The sequence below is a fragment of the Misgurnus anguillicaudatus genome, chromosome 16, assembly GCF_027580225.2.
Source record: "Misgurnus anguillicaudatus chromosome 16, ASM2758022v2, whole genome shotgun sequence".
In the NCBI taxonomy this organism is placed as follows: domain Eukaryota; kingdom Metazoa; phylum Chordata; class Actinopteri; order Cypriniformes; family Cobitidae; genus Misgurnus; species Misgurnus anguillicaudatus.
The window spans coordinates 12,167,219-12,185,000 of NC_073352.2; the positions used below are offsets into that span (position 1 = coordinate 12,167,219).

Genomic DNA, 17,782 nt, shown 5'->3' on the forward strand with positions numbered 1-17,782 from the left:
CTGCCATTTAGTGCAGAGAAAAGCACAATTGAGTTTTAATTGCAACAAACCACCGTCATTGTGATCAATGTTTGAATTTCATCAGCTCATTTGCATTTTAAAGGACACACCCAAAACGGCACATTTTTGCACACACCTACAAAGTGGGAATTTTAACATGATATAATAAATTATGTATATGGTATTTTGAGCTAAAACTTCACATATGTGCTCTGGGGACACCAAATATTTATTTGACATCTTAAAAAAAGTCTTGTGCCATGGCCCCTTTAATAATTAGTTCCAGACAACTCGGATTTCGGATATGTCCGACCTCAATGCCTTCCAGTCAGTCACGCGTCACTGCACATTAAGATTTAAATAGATTATTTGACTCTTATTACAAACGAGACTTTTTTAAATTCATTTCGTGCTGTAAAAACAAAACTTTTGTTTGTTTGTTTTTACATTTTCACATAATGTATCTAACTGGAAGCATCTTGGGTGTGGGCCTGAGGTCGGGGTACATCGATCTGTACGAGTTCAGACATCAAATATCCGACTTCGAGTGACGTTTCAGCGTTTACTTCCGGGTTTGATGTGGGGAATATCCGATTAGTTGTGTGTAACGGATAATAAAGTGTGTCAATAATGTATTGCTTGAATTTAGTAAACTTGCAGAAGAGACTTTGTTTCACCTCACTAGAAGTATCCTGTGCGTGACGTCAAATGAGACGTCTACTACCTTCAAGTCGGGGTAATCGATATATGCACACGGTTCATCAAATGTCCGGCTTTGAACGAATTTGAGGTGGGCAAAATACAAATTCCGACTTCTCTCGATCGTAGCAATGGTGCAGACAAAAGTTATAAAGGCGTACTCGAACGGCTGCAAAACTAGTGTACATTTCCTTTGGATAACTCGTCGTCGGATTTACCTAAATACGCGTTTTAGTATTAAAGTTAAAAACGAACATGTTTAATGAACTTTATATGCAAATTTACTATAATTTAATTTAATATTCAGAGCTCTATTCATATCATCGAAACATCGCGCTCCCTTTTTTGTGCGAGATTGCAAGCTCTGCAAATATTTCCTCTGAATCACATGATCGTGTTCCTCTGTCCTGCCTCGTGAACTGTCACATCAAAACCAACAAGTCATCAGGTGAGTGTTTAAAAACATAAGATACCCTCTTGCCATCATACTGAGCAATGTAGGCTATACTACATTTAAGACTTTTCTATTCCCGTTACGACATATTGTTTCATTTCAGCATAGCCTATTTTAATTAATATTTCGTAACTTATTAAGAGCAATGACTAGTTGTTTATATTAAAAATGCAAATAGTTCAGGCAAGCCACGCGTCTATGAATGTGCGCGCTGTTTATTAGGAGTTTGTCGCGTCGCTGACATTGTTTTATGCGACATTGCTTTATAGTTTCGTATATCACTGCACTTCCGTCCTATTTTAACATCTGTAACGATTATAGGGGCTAAAGTCTAAATGAGGCAGGACTGTATAATATAAACTATACCAACATGTTGTGCATTACAAGTTTCCAGATCGTTTCATCTTATTGCTGCATTCAGACACCGATAAAGCCATGAAACTGATTATACTCAACGACTATGACCAGGTCAGCGAATGGGCTGCCAAATACATAAGAAACAGAATTAGGAAATTTAATCCAGGACCTGACAGATTCTTCACTTTAGGTCTTCCCACAGGTAAGATTACTTTACATTTGTGTGCACTGAACTAACATTCACATTTTAAGTGCAAATGTTGGTCTATGATCCATTATGGTTTGTTTTTTTACAGGAAGCACTCCGCTTGGATGCTACAAGAAACTTATCGAATATCACAAAAAAGGGGAAATATCCTTTCAGTATGTGAAAACGTTTAATATGGATGAGTATGTAGGTATGTGACAGGTCTGGAGATCAAGGGTTGAAGCAGCTGTCGTATATATATTTGGTTGTAACCGAATGGATATGTTTTTACAGGACTTCCTAGAGACCATCCTGAAAGTTATCATTCGTTCATGTGGAACAACTTCTTCAAACATATTGACATCCAAGCGGAGAACACTCATATCTTGGACGGCAATGCATCCAGTCTAGAGCAAGAATGTCAGGACTTTGAAGCCAAAATCAAAGCTGCTGGAGGAATTGAACTTTTTATGGGCGGTGAGGCGGTAGATTGAACTTTGACTTGTGGTCATTTGATAAAACACACAGGCAGATGAATGTGACACAGTGGATAGATTTGACCGTAAAATCATGTAAGATCTTTCTTTGTTTATTTATGTTGAAGGTATTGGACCAGATGGTCACATTGCTTTCAATGAGCCCGGTTCTAGTCTTGTGTCCCGAACACGTGTTAAGACATTGGCTATGGACACAATCCTGGCTAATGCACGTTTCTTTGATGGAGATCTCTTGAAAGTCCCCACCATGGCACTCACGGTTGGTGTTGGCACAGTAATGGATGCTCGAGAGGTACACAAATGCAATCTCAATCCTGTCCACCATCATTGTTTTTTTATTTCAGGTTTTCTCTAATATACTTCTATTTATCTAAACACTTAACATCCACAATATTCACCAACTTTTAGTTTACCAACAAATGCTGTATGTATACAAATCTTATGTGTCAACCTTTTGATGTCGTTTAATAAATAACAGTACATTTTGTTTTGAGAAGCACACACAATTATGTTCACTTTGTTACACGGCAAAAAAGCTGTTTATATCAGATACATATACAGATTCTATGTAAAATAACATTTTTGTATTACATTTTAGGTCATGATACTAATCACAGGTGCTCATAAAGCATTTGCCCTTTATAAAGCCATAGAAGAGGGAGTGAATCACATGTGGACCGTGTCAGCCTTCCAGCAGCATCCTCAGACTGTATTTGTGTGTGATGAAGATGCCACACATGAGCTGAAGGTTAAAACTGTGAAGTATTTCGAAGGTAACATAGGCACTTTAATGGTTTACATGCTTTCTGATTCTTCTAAATCTCCTGAGAACATGTAGGACTACATGCATTAACATTTTATAGAGGACAATTTGATCATCCATTCATGAGTGTGTTTTTTTTCAGGCATGATGCATGTGCACAATAAGATGGTGGAGGAGCAATAGTTTGACACTGAAGAATCAACATGGGTCTTTTAGTGAAGTTGATTAAATATGTGGTTGTGCATTTGATCAATTTTGTTCATTTTTTTACCACTTTTGATAATTTTTTAAGTTGCATTTTATATAAAACAAAATCCAGTATTTTTTAATTTAAACCTTGAAATATTTGATATATTGAATAACTGATTTTATAATATTATACAATTATATTATAATATAGTCCGTGGTAATCCCAGTCCCTAAAATGTGTCCATGTACATGTTAGACTTTCAATAAATAAAATGTAAAAACCTTTAGACGGTATCATTTCTGCACAACAGTATTACATTATACCATTGATTCTCATACTGAGGGGCCCAGTTTTATGACATTTTATAAAATACATTAATTTATTTAAAAAAAAAATGTGTGTAATTAAACCTCAGAAAACAGCAATATGTGGTATAATTTAATGTTTTGTTTGATAAAAATTTTACATTTTTAAATGTTTTATGTCATATTTTTTTTCTTTGGGGGCATAAAGGGATGCACCATACACAAGGGGGCCTCACCACGAAAAAGTTTGAGAACCACTGCATAGTAGTACTACTGTATTATTAACTGAAAAATTAAGTGTTGTCTATTATGTTGTAAAAAAAATTTATTCCCTTACCTAAAAACAGTAAACTCTAAAAATTATGGGTTAATTTTTAACCCAGTGTTGGGTCAAAATGGACAAATCCAACTTTTTAGGGATGTAATTTAACCTATGCTGGGTTGTTTTGGGTCAAATATAAACATTGTCTGGGTTAATTTAATCCAGCGACTGGGTTTGTCCCTTTTTCGACCCAACACTGAACTCTTCACATCTTACACTATATACAAATGCTGGGTTATTTTTAATCCAATGTAAAGTTCACATTATTAAAAGTAAATAATTTACAAGTGATTTACAATGTTTTGATCACAAGGTGTAATCAGTTTTACTCTGAAGGGAAAATATATGACCCTGAACCACAAAGCCAATCTTAAAGGTGCAGTGTGTACTTTTTAGAAGGATCTATTGACAGAAATGCAAAATAATATACAAAACTATATTATCAGAGGTGTATAAATACCTTTTTATAATGAACTGTTATGTTTATATTACCTTAAAATGAGACGTTTTTATAAATACACCCTTACATTGAAGTCGCCATTTTGTGCCGCCATGTTAGAAGCCCTTAACGGACAAACTTTTTTACTAAGTTGTGTCTGACAATGACATGTTTTTCCGGTGGCGGCTACCGTAGCTTATCTATGCGTTTCAAAACAAGGGGTGAGCAGTGGACTGAGCCGTTGGTTGCAATCGCAACCTCACCACTAGGTGCCGCTAAAATTTACACACTGCACCTTTAAGTCGCACAGGTACCAATACCAACAACATCAAAATTATCGATTTTTCTTTTATGCCAAATCATAACAGAACATAATCATTAAATAATATCCAAAAGATATTTTGTACATTTCTACATTAAACAACATTAATGCAGATTTTTCTCAATATTTAGACTTTTTTTGCACCCACAGATTCCAGATTTTTTAATAATTGTATCTCAGCCAAATATTGTCCTACCCTAAAAATGAAAGCTAACTTTAAATTTGATATTATGTATAAATCTTTAAAAAAACACCTTATGACTTGTTTTGTGGCCCAGGGTCATTTAAAGATTGCATTATCTCTTTTGGCATGGTTTAACTTACTTAAAAATAGTACAAAATACTGCGATATACAGGGGCAACAAATATAGGCCTAAATCTGAATTTAAATGGATACTGTAGTCGTAATTTAGAAAACATTATTATATAACCACATATAAAGGTTCACCTTTAAAAGTATTTCAACCACCATTTTAGTTGTAAAGTATGCCATCAATGGTTAACCTTTTTGAATTGCTTACATATCACAAACTTTACGCTGTCATAAGCTAACGAGCTGTTATGGAAAGCCACAGTTAGGGATTATGTCTGTTGTCTGTAAATATCATTCATCGTAGCAGACTAGAAACGCCCGAACTATGTTGTCTAGGTAGGCAGCTGACTAGAATTGGCACGCAGCCGTAGGTTGCAGAACTCGACTGAGCATGAGCAGTCGCCATTGTTTGGGGTTTAGATTAGCCCAGTACTACCAGTCTGTCTTCATACGTAAAATTTCATTTAATCTCCCTAATAGAGGCGCTTCTTTGTTATTTTGACTAACGTTAAAGATAAAGTAGTGTTTAGTAGTGCTGTATGACCGAGTAAGTGAAGTGGTCGACGCAGAGCTGAGAATGACAGAGCAAAGGAGCGGATATCAGCAGGTAAAGCGATCATTACAGCACTATGGACGCTTGTTTGTTTCATTTTTACATCAGGGTGTGTTTATTTAAAGATTAATAACATGTTTCGACTCGATTTGCCAATATAAATAACTCTCTGGGTCTGGATTAACACGTTAAGGCAGAGACTGTCAAACTCAGTTTAATTAGCTGGTTAGCCGCTTAACTTCAGAATCAGCAGCGGCCTTCCGCCGCGAGCGCTATTTAAATCAAACCGGAAAAACAAATCTTTCTACCCTATTAATGTAAAAATACAATAAAACCGATATATTTAATCATTAATTATATTTGTGACTGTCTTTGGATCTTTAAAGTGTACTGTAGGGATCAGCTGTAACTTATGTATCTAAGCCCACAAAAGAAAATACTGTAGTATTTACTTGTAGTAGCCTATGTTATGGTAACAATACTATTTTTTAGTATTACCTATAGAAAAATAAAGTTACTATTTACTATGGTATATTTTAATATTTACTAGTAAAAAGCACCAGTATCTAGATATAACGTTAGTATTTTAAAGTCACAATATTGAACTGAAAAACAATTAATGTTTTTGTAATATTGTGGTACTTTTAACAAATTACTTATTTGTGAGCTTCATTATTATTATTATTATTATTATTAGTATTAATAATAATAATAATAATGTGCGCTCATAATGTTTAATCAAAAAGGCTAATGTCCACTTATCGAAACGATCTCGCTTTACTTCCGGTCACGAGGAATGGCAAGAGGGCGGGGCCCGGGAAAAGATCGCAGCGATTAGCAAATAGCAACGTGACCCAACTTCCAAAGATCCAATCGGTTCTCAATAGACAAATTTAAGTCCCGCCCTACTTTTTTTGATCAATTCAGAAGCCACGATGGGGAAAATATAACAATCGCTACTTCCGTTTCATTTTGAATTTGATGTAGTTAAATATAGTAAATGGAGTATACTACTAAATTCAAACTTTACATAAAGAGTAGTTTATTTACTTGGTGATCTAGGATCACATTATTATTATTTTGCTTTTCTAAATAGGGTTATTCAGTGTTACATTGAGTTACATTGTATTTGGAGTGATTTTGTTATTGTTTTGTGTAGTTGACTAATGAGGAGGAGGTAGGGGAGGTGCTTCAACAATCCACTGATGCACCTCCACCCTACAGCAGCATTGCAGCAAGTAATGCAGGTAACTCCCATCTGTTTATGTGCATTCACACTAATAACGCCTATTAACCCTGGCATCTAGGTAGGACATTACTGACATAACCTGTACTATACAAATAGGTATGCAAACGTATTTATTTTTAGTAAGTTGATTTTGAAAATGTCTGCCAAACCTGTAGACAAAAACAAGTGACGTCCATTATTAGATGATGTTTTTATTTTTATGGGATAATAAAAAGCTATAGGTGTTAGCAGACAATGGCCATAAGTGAACAACAGCACGATCATATTCCTTCTATTGAAAAAAATGAATGAACCTCAGTTACTTATTTCTCGGTTAATGTCTTTGCTGTAGCTTTCTTTGAATACAAAGAGGATGAAGTCTTTCCCAAACCCCCCTCGTACAATGTCGCAACATCGTTACCGTCGTACGACGAGGCTGAGAGGAACAAAGCCGAGTCCACTGTTCCCTTGGTCACTGACAGGGTACGTTTGGATTATATATAGTCTGGGTAATATGGTTAATGTAATACTTACCTGACAATTCTGTACATGTACTTTGACTTTAGGATGAGGACTTTATTGCCAGAGATGGCTTTGATGATACAGACCAACTGAGAGTGGGAAATGATGGGATATTTATGCTGACGTTCTTCAGTAAGTATGCACAGAACTCACACTGACATCTATCCTTATAAAGAGCTTATATAACAAGTTGACAAATGCAGTTTTCTTGTCGGGACGTAGTTGCTATTTAAACAGGCGGCAGTGCATAACATATTTATATTATATTATTTATATAGCAAATGTCATACAATTTTCATCATCATCTGGCGAACCCAGCCTGGTTTGTCGCCTACCTGCTGTGGCATTGTGCCTTTTTAATGGACCAAAATTGTTCTGCCCCTTGAATGCAAGACAGGTTATCAGTTTTTTTCCAAAGTAGAAACAATACGAAGTGTAGTGTCCGTAAACTGGACGGTTTTAATTTAAAGAATAAACATATAGAAGTAAATAAGATTATCTCATTGACGTAAAGGTGCATTGTGTAACTTTTAGGTAGATCTCTTGACAGAAATGCAATATAATATACATCACTATGTCAGTGGTGTATAAAGACCTTACATAATGAACTTTATTGTTTTTATTACCTTAGAATGAGACGTGTTTATCTAAATACACCGCAGGTCCCTTTACATGTAAGTAGCCCTAAACTGACAAACGTTTCTACAAGGTGCGTTTTGTGACTACGTTGTCTAAGACGATGACATGTTTGTCCTGTGCCGACTACCTTAGCTCCTCTATGCGTTTCGAAAGGAAGGGGGAGCTGTCGACTGAGCTGTTGGTTGCAATTCACAATCACACCACTAGATGCCGCTAAAAATCTACACACTGCACCTTTAAATCCACAAAACCTTAGTTTAGATTTGAATGGGGTCAATTAAGGTAGATCTTCTTTATGCGATCTATGTCCTGCTGTGCACTGTTGTAGTCTGTTTGTTGTGTATTAGGATGCAGTTTGATTGTGTATCATTAATTATAGATGGCTGAATAATTGATGGGTGGGTGTACATGAAGACAACGATATGTTAATGTATTTTCTGTATTCTTTTACATTATCAGTGGCGTTCCTCTTTAACTGGATTGGCTTCTTCCTGTCCTTCTGTCTGACCACCTCTGCCGCTGGCCGATACGGGGCTATATCTGGTTTCGGACTGTCCCTGGTTAAATGGGTCCTGATTGTCAGGGTATGACAGACCGCTAATGTATTTGACAGCGCTATGTACAAGAGTTATCCAGAATGATAATGAGTGTGTGGGTTAATGGTTAAAAGGGTTGGAAATATGTAACCCTATCTGTGAAATCCAGATTGAAGTCTAATAATGAGAACGTTAGATTTCACTCATTGATTTTACATTGATTTAATCATTTTGTCATGATGTTACTCAGTCATTAATTAGGATATCAAGGTTATTTTTCACAGAATGTTGTTTACATTACTTAATATGATTTTATTTAGAAAAATAAAATTCACAAAATGGCAGGGTGATGAAGAATAACTACTCTAACGCTAAAACTTTTTTGGCTTAACAGTTTTCTACATACTTCCCTGGATATTTTGATGGGCAGTACTGGCTTTGGTGGGTTTTCCTGGTTGTCGGTAAGTGTTTGTTTGCATGAATAATGTACATTAGTATTGATAAACCATTTAATTTTAAATTTCTCTCTTAAAAATAAATTCTGTTAAAAATGTAATAAGTAAACTTGAATTCCTCCTCAATACCTTAGGATTCCTGCTGTTTTTCCGGGGATTTGTCAACTACTCCAGAGTCCGCAATATGGCAGACCAATCCATGGCTACGCTTCCTCGAACCAGAGTTCTTTTTATCTATTAGGTAAATCATCAGTGTCTATTTACTGCTATTAACAGTAATAATTATTAATTCATAATCTTTAATACATACATTATACATTCAATTTTTTATGCTTTAAATGTAGAAATAAATTAGGGATGTGCATGTACAGTGGGGCAAAAAAGTATTTAGTCAGCTACCAATTGTTCAAGTTCTCACACTTAAAAAGATGAGAGAGGCCTGTAATTTTTGTCAAAGGTACACGTCAACTATGAGAGACAAAATGAGAAAAAAAATCCAGAAAATCACGTTGTCTGATTTTTTTAGGAATTTATTTGTAGATTGTGGTGAAAAATAAGTATTTGGTCAATAACAAAAGTTTATGTCAATACTTTGTTATATACCCTTTGTTGGCAATGACAGAGATCAAACGTTTTCTGTAAGTCTCCACAAGGTTTTTACATATTGTTGCTGGTAGTTTGGCCCATTCCTCCATGCAGATCTCCTCTAGAGCAGTGATGTTTTGGGGCTGTCGCTGGGCAACACGGAATTTCAACTCCCTCCAAAGATTTTCTATGGGGTTGAGATCTGGAGACTGGCTAGGCCACTCCAGGACCTTGAAATTATTCTTACGAAACCACTCCTTCTTTGCCCGGGCGGTATGTTTGGGATCACTGCCATACTGAAAGACCCAGCCACGTTTCATCTTCAATGCCCTTGCTGACGAAAGAGTATTTGAGTCAAAATCTCACGATACATTGACCCATTCATTCTTTCCTTAATTCGGATCAGTCGTCCTGGTCCGCTTGCAGAAAAACAGCCCCAAAGCATGAGGTTTCCACCCCCATGCTTCACAGTAGGTATGGTGTTCTTTGGATGCAACTCAGCATCTTTCTCCTCCAAACACAAGAAGTTGAGTTTCTACCAAAAAGTTATGTTTTGGTTTCATCTGACCATATGACATTCTCCCACTCTTCTTCTGGATCATCCAAATGCTCTCTAGCAAACTTCAGACGGGTCCGGACATGTACTGGCTTAAGCAGGTGGACACATCTGGCACTGCAGGAATTGAGTCCCTGGCTGCATAGTGTGTTACTGATGGTAGCCTTTGTTACTTTGGTCCCAGCTCTCTGCAGGTCATTCACAAGGTCCCCCCATGTGGTTCTGGGATTTTTGCTCACTATTCTTGTGATCATTTTGACCCCACAGGGTGAGATCTTGCGTGGAGCCCCAGATCGAGGGAGATTATCAGTGGTCTTGTATGTCTTACATTTTCTAATAATTGCTCTCACAATTGATTTCTTCACACCAAGCTGCTTACCTATTGCAGATTCAGTCTTCCCAGCCTGGTGCAGATCTACAATTTTGTTTCTGGTGTCCTTTGACAGCTCTTTGGTCTTGGCCATAGTTGAGTTTGCATTCTGACTGTTTTAGGTTGTGGACAGGTGTCTTTTATACTGCTAACAAGTTCAAACAGGTGCCATTAATACAGGTAACAAGTGGAGGACAGAGGATCCTCTTAAAGGGCCATTTCACCGATAGGAACATTAATCTTTATGGAAAGTGAGTCATATTTGTAGTCAAAATGTAACATAAATGTAGAATTTTGTGCCTATTTGACAGAGAAAAGACAAAATGTGACTTTAGAGCACATTTGTATGAAAAACTACAACTGCCACTATGCACCACAATGCACACCTCTGCAAGCCACTCCCATTACTCGGAACACGGCTCAGACATGCTATTATGTACATAAATGCCACGTTAGTAAAACAAAGAAAATAGCCACCACCACTGTGTCTGACTGACACCAATCATGATTTACTTTTAAACGTGATGTTACATTGTGGTACACACAATAACACTCTGGCCTGGTGTGTAGCAAAGTCTTATTCAAACTGTAACGTGCGGTTTCAGATCCACAGTACAAATGTCTTTTCAAGTAGTTAAAAAAGGGTATGCATTTTAAATGTTTATTTAGTTTTACCAATTTTCTTTTTGTCTCTTGTTTACTGTAATTACATTTGTGTTATTATTGGCCTCACTGCTCTCACAATATAGACATATAAAACACCGCTCAGATATGCTATTGTGTACATAAATGCCACGTTAGTATAACAAAGAAAATATAAACACTCACTTTAGTCAGACGTCCGTTTATCCCTGCATCCTCCTCCACACAAACGCGTCCCCTGCATAATATCTCCACAGACGCGCTGCCTCAGCTCTTGGAGCTTGTGCTCGTAAACCGAAACACGTCTTTGAAATAAGCACGCGACCAGAAACATTCACAAAACAAACGTCCATATCCTTATCTGATCCAGAAATGTTAAACCGAAAGCAAACGGCGCGAGTCCGTCCAAGCTTACATACTCCGCAGCGCGTCTGCTCGTAAACCGAAACATGTCCGTGAAATAAACGTTCCAAACGCGCGCAAAGTTCCTCTCTTGCATAGAAACCTTCACCAAACAAACGTCCATATCCTTATCTGATGCAGAAATGTTATAAAGAAGCCACACAGCGAGAGAACAGGCAAGCTTCTCTACGCAGCAGAGGCCGATGGTTGCTGCTTCTTCACCGGGCTCCTCTACCCAGCCGACGCCCAGGCTCCGGCCTACTCCTCGGGCTTCTGTTCCTACATCTGCCTCAGCTCTTTGCAGTATTGTGGCTCATAAAGGTGCAATGTACATCGGATTAGAGCATCACGCTTGTAAAATCACCCTCTTCCATGTAATATTGATTAACTTCCACTGTTATTGTAACATGAATTCTGGCTCGCTCCACAACTTCTGTTTAGCTTAGCTTAGCATAAAGATGGCGGCTGGTCGTTTTTTTTCGGTCTGTGTTCGTATATTTTCGTAAGTCCCACCCACTTATCTGTAATTGGTCTGAAGCGTGAGTGGGTCCCACCCATAGCCCCCACCTTGGAAAAATGAGGAATGAGTGTCTGTAGTCTTTCACACTCAATAGAGATACAGGATTTCCTTCTTTCAATGACGCAAAATGACGATTTTTGCATCATTGAAAGAAGGAAGTGCCTCACTGAAATCAGTATTTCTCCCCTCTCAGGGGAAACTGAGGGCATTGTGCACGACCATTCAAAAACATGACTGGGGTTCTAGCGGTACAAAGCTTAATGCAAATGGGTGAAGTTTCCCTTTAAAGAAAAAGTTACAGGTCTGTGAGAGAAAGAAATCTTGCTTTTTTGATATTGACCAAATACTTATTTTCCACCATAAATTGCAAATAAATTCTTAAAAAATCAGACAATGTGATTTTTTGGATTTTTTTCCTCATTTTGTCTCTCATAGTTGAAGTGTGCCTATGATGAAGGTTGTGGGCCTCTCTCGTCTTTTTGGGTGGGAGAGCTTGCACAATTGGTGGTTGACTAAATGCTTTTTTGCCCCACTGTATGTCATTTTTTCATTTTCAATTAATCCATAGGTCTGAAAAACGAGTACTCGATTAACTGGGGGCGGGGCAGTTAAAGGGGTGGGGTGTATACATCATGGTGAAAATAAAATATTTCTATAAAAAAAAACTCAAAAAAAACTTAATTTTGAAAAAACTATGACAGAAAAATGAACACATACTAGATTATTAATCAATTAAACATATTTAACAGAAACCTCTAACGGGAATCGCTGCGTGATGAAGTGAAACTAAAGGGTTAATAAACACAAACTAAAGCGATTTCTATATGAAGCACTCTACATAATATTAAAGAGGACATTTCACAAGAATTTTTTAATATGTCAAATAAATCCCCAGAGTACATATGTCAAGTTTTAGCTCAAAATACCATATAGATAATTTATTATAGTATGTTAAAATTGTCACTTTTTAAGTTTGAGCAAAAATGCGCTGTTTTGGGTGTGTCCTTTAACATGCAAATGAGCTGATCTCTGTCTTAAATAGCAGTGGCGTGGTTGGATCGTGCAGATTAAGGGGCGGTATTATCCCCTTCTGACATCACCAGGGGAGCCAAATTTCAATTACCTATTTTTTCACATGCTTGTGGAGAATGGTTTACCAAAACTAAGTTGCTGGGTTGTTCTTATTTACATTTTCTATGTTGATAAAAGCACTGGGGACCCAATTATAGCACTTAAACATGAAAAAAGTCAAATTTTCATGGTATGTCCCCTTTAAGCCTTATATACAACATAAACGTGTTATACAACGTGCATCTATCTGCACAAAATGCAAGACTTACTCGACAGAAAGTTTTACTCCCGTTGTGGATATGCACCATTACAGCGCGCTTTAAAACACGTCCAGTCAAAGCACAAGCTTCATAACATTAAGCAGCTTTAAGTCTTTTGCTATCATTTTAGCTGTGTCGTGTCGTCCCCTCACATGTTCTTACTCAAGATGTAACATTAATGCTCGTATTGCTCTCTGGTATCTCTTGACATTTGATGTTTAAATATGAGATGATATGAGGGAATTTGTGACGGCGCTGTACATTTTGCACCTGACTGACTGTATTATCGTCTTACCGTAGTGAATCCCAAAATTACTGCACCCTTTTAAAACTATAGTGCCTCAGTGATGTGAGGCTTCACAGCCTTGTGCGGATCAGCAGGGTTGCTGGCGCGAGTGCGCATAGGAAGAATTTGGATCATTCATGGTACTGATGTCAGCTTACGTCAACGTCAAACACGCACCTAGTCTTTACTACCACAGGCGCTTGTAATGCTAACCAGATATCCAAATGCCACCATAACAAAAAATAAATAAATAAATAAATAAAATAAACCCACACTGTCATTGTTTCGTGATCGATCGTTCAAGTACTCGGTCAATTGATTACTAGTGCCCATCCCTAAAATAAATATTTAAATTATCCAAGTATTTGAGACTGTAACTAAAAAAGTAAAATGTAGTATGTGTATATACTTTTTATTTATTTATTTAAAACCATGTTTTGTTTGTTAATAGGTTTCAGGGTAATTGTGAAATGAAGTGGTGAAATCAAAGCAAGCCACCCAAGCTTTTTGAATCTTCTGGACATAAATGGCAGTGCAAAGAAAATCTCTGCTGTAAACACCTCTGCATCTCTCAGTTTTTCACATCTCTCAGTTTTTCACACAATGCATATAATTAATTTAGCAGTTTTACTAAAAAAGGTATTCAGTCAGTTTAACAAATGATCAGAGCTTCATACAATGTGCAGCCATATGCATTAACTGTTAGGACTTAAATTTGCGTGTTTGCCATTTTAAGTGATGCCGATTTGGTTTTGTAAAATTCCCAGACATACACACACACACACACATATACACAACACACAGTTTATTTCTGTGTTCTTTGTTTCTTGATTTGTGGGAAAGTTGTAATTTTACTTTGTGAGTAAATCTTGTAACTGAACTTTCTTTTGTGATTTAGAAAAGAGTATGTATATAAGGTAAACAAGAGAGTGATATTAACATGAAGATTTAAGACAAATTATTAAGATCTACACAACAAAATGCACATAAACCAACTGCTGGGTTCTCGTAAAGAGGAGTGTATTATTAGTGCTAACTATGTTCAGGAATACTGTTTCATGAAGTGGACCAAAACGAGTTATTATATACAAGTTAAGACTAGATTAATAGTGGATAATTTAAACATTGATTCCGCATTCTAGCAAACGTAAACATGTAATGCGAATAATCAATCAATGATCGGGTTTGAACAATAGAGTATTTTATAATGCCAAATGTAGCAGTAGATGAATTCTTGATCATTTTATTTTGTAAGGAAGAGTTAGTGCTTAGTTATGTTTGTGATTTGTATGTGTTTTACACTTTTAATAAATGTAACCTATATGACATCACCACACATTGCTTTGTGCATTTGTAAATAAAATCGCTCATGTTTAAATACTTTGCTTTTTGTTAAACCAACAGTTATTGTTAAAGCTTTATTTTGTTTTTGAATTGCACAAAAAAGCATTTGAACAAATCATCATTTGCACATTAAATTAAATAGTTAAGATTGACTGAAAAATCATTTGCTTTGTCTCTTATGTGTGATGTAATTAATTTAAAGGTGCATTGTGTAACTTTTTAGAAGTATCTCTGGACAGAAATGCAATATAATATACATAACTACTCACCTAAAGGATTATTAGGAACACCATACTAATACTGTGTTTGACCCCCTTTCGCCTTCAGAACTGCCGTAATTCTACGTGGCACTAATTCAACAAGGTGCTGAAAGCATTCTTTAGAAATGTTGGCCCATTTGATAGGATAGGATCTTGCAGTTGATGGAGATTTGTGGGATGCACATCCAGAGCACGAAGCTCCCATTCCACCACATCCCAAAGATGCTCTATTGGGTTGAGATCTTGTGACTGTGGGGGCCATTTTAGTACAGTGAACTCATTGTCATGTTCAAGAAACCAATTTAAAATGATTCGAGCTTTGTGAAATGGTGCATTATCCTGCTGGAAGGAGCCATCAGAGGATGATGGTCATAAAGGGATGGACATGGTCAGAAACAATGCTCAGGTAGGCCGTGGCATTTAAACAATGCCCAATTGGTACTAAGGGGCCTAAAGTGTGCCAAGAAAACATCCCCCACACCATTACACCATTGCATTAATGAGAAATTGAATAGGTGTTCCTAATAATCCTTTAGGTGAGTGTATATTATCAGTGCTGTATAAGACCTTACAAAATGAACTGTATTGTTTAAACTTTGGTGACTTCCGTAGCTTCTCTGTGTTTCGAAAAGGGGTGAGCTCTGGACTGAGCCGTTGGTTGCAATTCACAATCTCACCACTAGATGCCGCTAAAAATCTACAGAGTGGACCTTTAACAGATGCTTTTATTCAAAGTAAAATAAAATGAGGGCTTTTAACATTTTGTCACACAAGAACCACAACTTAATTTAGATTTTAAGGTTTTAATGTGTTAATAATCCTTCTTGAAAGCGCTTTTTTGTACATTTTAGTTGGATTTAATATTTTTTTAATATATCATAAAGAATCATAGCTCAGCACAGAAGCGTCAGTACAGAATAAATGACTTTGATCAATTGTAACTGTACATTCAAGATATAATAACTATAATTTATCTATACTGTTAGTGAAAAGGTACAGAACAGGTTAAACTATGCAAATATTATACAAGGATAAACAATCTTCAAAAAATTTTGTTGTTAGAATTAAAACAACTTAAATTTAAGAATAAATTACAAAACAAACTATTATTATAGTAGTGCATTACATATTTTGGTTAGTGCATATTTATATAGTAAGCTTTGATCTAGCAACATTCAAGAGTCATCAGACGTCTGCTATAATAGAGCGTTTTGCAACCTGGAGACACACCAACACTGCACATTTTGGATGTCTCTCACATCTGACCCCATTATTTTCTACCTTTGAGTCTCTACTAAAGAGCTAATGAGTGGGTTCAGGTGTATTTAAATAGTATGTGTTGTACTTTGTTGGAGTTGTGGCTAGAAGGCATACAGCTAGGGCCAAAATCTTGTTAAATCTCACCAAATGAGCACTGTTTTCATCCTAATCCTAACCTCAAGATTTCACGAGATGTAAGCCGTAGCTGTATCCCATTTAGCCAGAACCTGTTTTTATTCTAACCATCTCGCATGATTTTGCTATAGCTGTATCCCTTCTAGCCAGAACCCCGTGTTGGTGTGCCTCCAGGAGCCGGGGGTTAGGAAACACTGCTATAACACAATGGGCATTTTCCAAATGGCATTTATGCACCCTTGAAGGATCCTTCACCAAGCGGATGCCATTTGTCGTGGCGTTCCAAACGATAAAGGGCCCTTTCAGAAGTCTGTTAGCAAAGTGTACATGCCAATCACGTGGTAGCGACTCATTGCATTGGGCATGTGGACGTGGTTAATAGGATCTATGGTGGTTAATAGTTCAACCAAGCTTAAGAACGGAAGAAAGGTGATTTAAGTGACTGAACATGGCATGGCATTTTGGTGCCAGATGGGCTGGTTTAAGTATTTCACAAGTCTACTGGGATTTCCTTGTATAACTATCTCTAGGGTGTACAGAAAATGGTCCGAAAAAATGTCAAGTTGCAGTTCTCTGGGAAAAATCTCTTGATGATGAAAGAGGTCAGACTGAGGAATAGCTAAACTTGTTCAAGGCAATAGTAACACCAAAATTGGACAGTGGAAGATTGAAAAAACAGTGCATGGTCTGGCAGCACTTCATTAAATATTTAATAAAGAATAAAGGCATTTTGGGAGGTAAATGCGTGTCCATCCTATTACTAGCAATCTATACAGTACATTATACAGTGACCAGTGAGTATACTGCATTATATTTAAAATACTACAATTAAGCTGCATTCTAATTCGCCTACTTATACTATGCCCTAATAGTATGTACTGTTTTAGTGTTGGATACTTTTAAGTGCAGAGCAAAAGAGTATGCACACACTGGGACAAACATCAAAATACAATTTATCTTTGCAATTAGCAATGTCTTCCTTCATTATTTGTCAAGTTATGTATGGTTTCATTTATTATTCAGTGACGCATCATTTATTTAATTTTGTTAATTCGATCGAACAACTGCCAACAGACTCGAACAGACGCGTTTGTTGGATCATTGTGAATTGGCCTTAAAGGCGGGGTGCATGATTTTTGAGGAACGTTTTGGAAAAGGGACTCGGGCCCAGTGCCAAAACACACTTGTAGCCAATCAGCAATAAGGGGCGTGTGTAGTAACCGTCATCGTTGCCTGGGTTGCGTATGTGTGGGGCGGGTCTATCAAAAGAAGGTCCAGATTTTATTGGGGTACGGGTGTGTTTGTTTAGG

The 17,782-nt window shown here is 36.9% G+C and overlaps 2 protein-coding genes across 3 annotated transcripts; both read left to right on the forward strand.

The window, feature by feature from the left end:
* The first annotated feature begins 805 nt into the window (after positions 1–805).
* gnpda1 (glucosamine-6-phosphate deaminase 1) lies at positions 806–3,286 on the forward strand. 2 transcript variants are annotated; one of them, XM_055178059.2, is made up of 7 exons: positions 806–1,147; positions 1,541–1,712; positions 1,807–1,908; positions 1,992–2,174; positions 2,302–2,486; positions 2,793–2,967; positions 3,100–3,286. In XM_055178059.2, exons 2-7 carry the CDS (start codon positions 1,589–1,591, stop codon positions 3,138–3,140), a joined length of 810 nt encoding a protein of 269 aa, XP_055034034.2. In that variant the 5' UTR covers positions 806–1,147; positions 1,541–1,588; the 3' UTR covers positions 3,141–3,286. The 2 variants fall into 2 exon arrangements, with proteins under 2 accessions (XP_055034034.2, XP_055034037.2); XM_055178062.2 differs by having other exon boundaries at positions 1,548–1,712.
* Positions 3,287–4,941: 1,655 nt separating this feature from the next.
* On the forward strand, positions 4,942–14,807 carry ndfip1 (Nedd4 family interacting protein 1). The gene is made up of 8 exons (XM_055178063.2): positions 4,942–5,455; positions 6,561–6,648; positions 6,982–7,112; positions 7,196–7,283; positions 8,250–8,374; positions 8,721–8,787; positions 8,916–9,022; positions 13,925–14,807. The coding sequence occupies exons 1-7, from the start codon at positions 5,426–5,428 to the stop codon at positions 9,020–9,022; spliced, it is 636 nt and encodes a 211-aa protein (XP_055034038.1). The 5' UTR covers positions 4,942–5,425; the 3' UTR covers positions 13,925–14,807.
* The last annotated feature ends 2,975 nt before the right edge of the window (positions 14,808–17,782 follow it).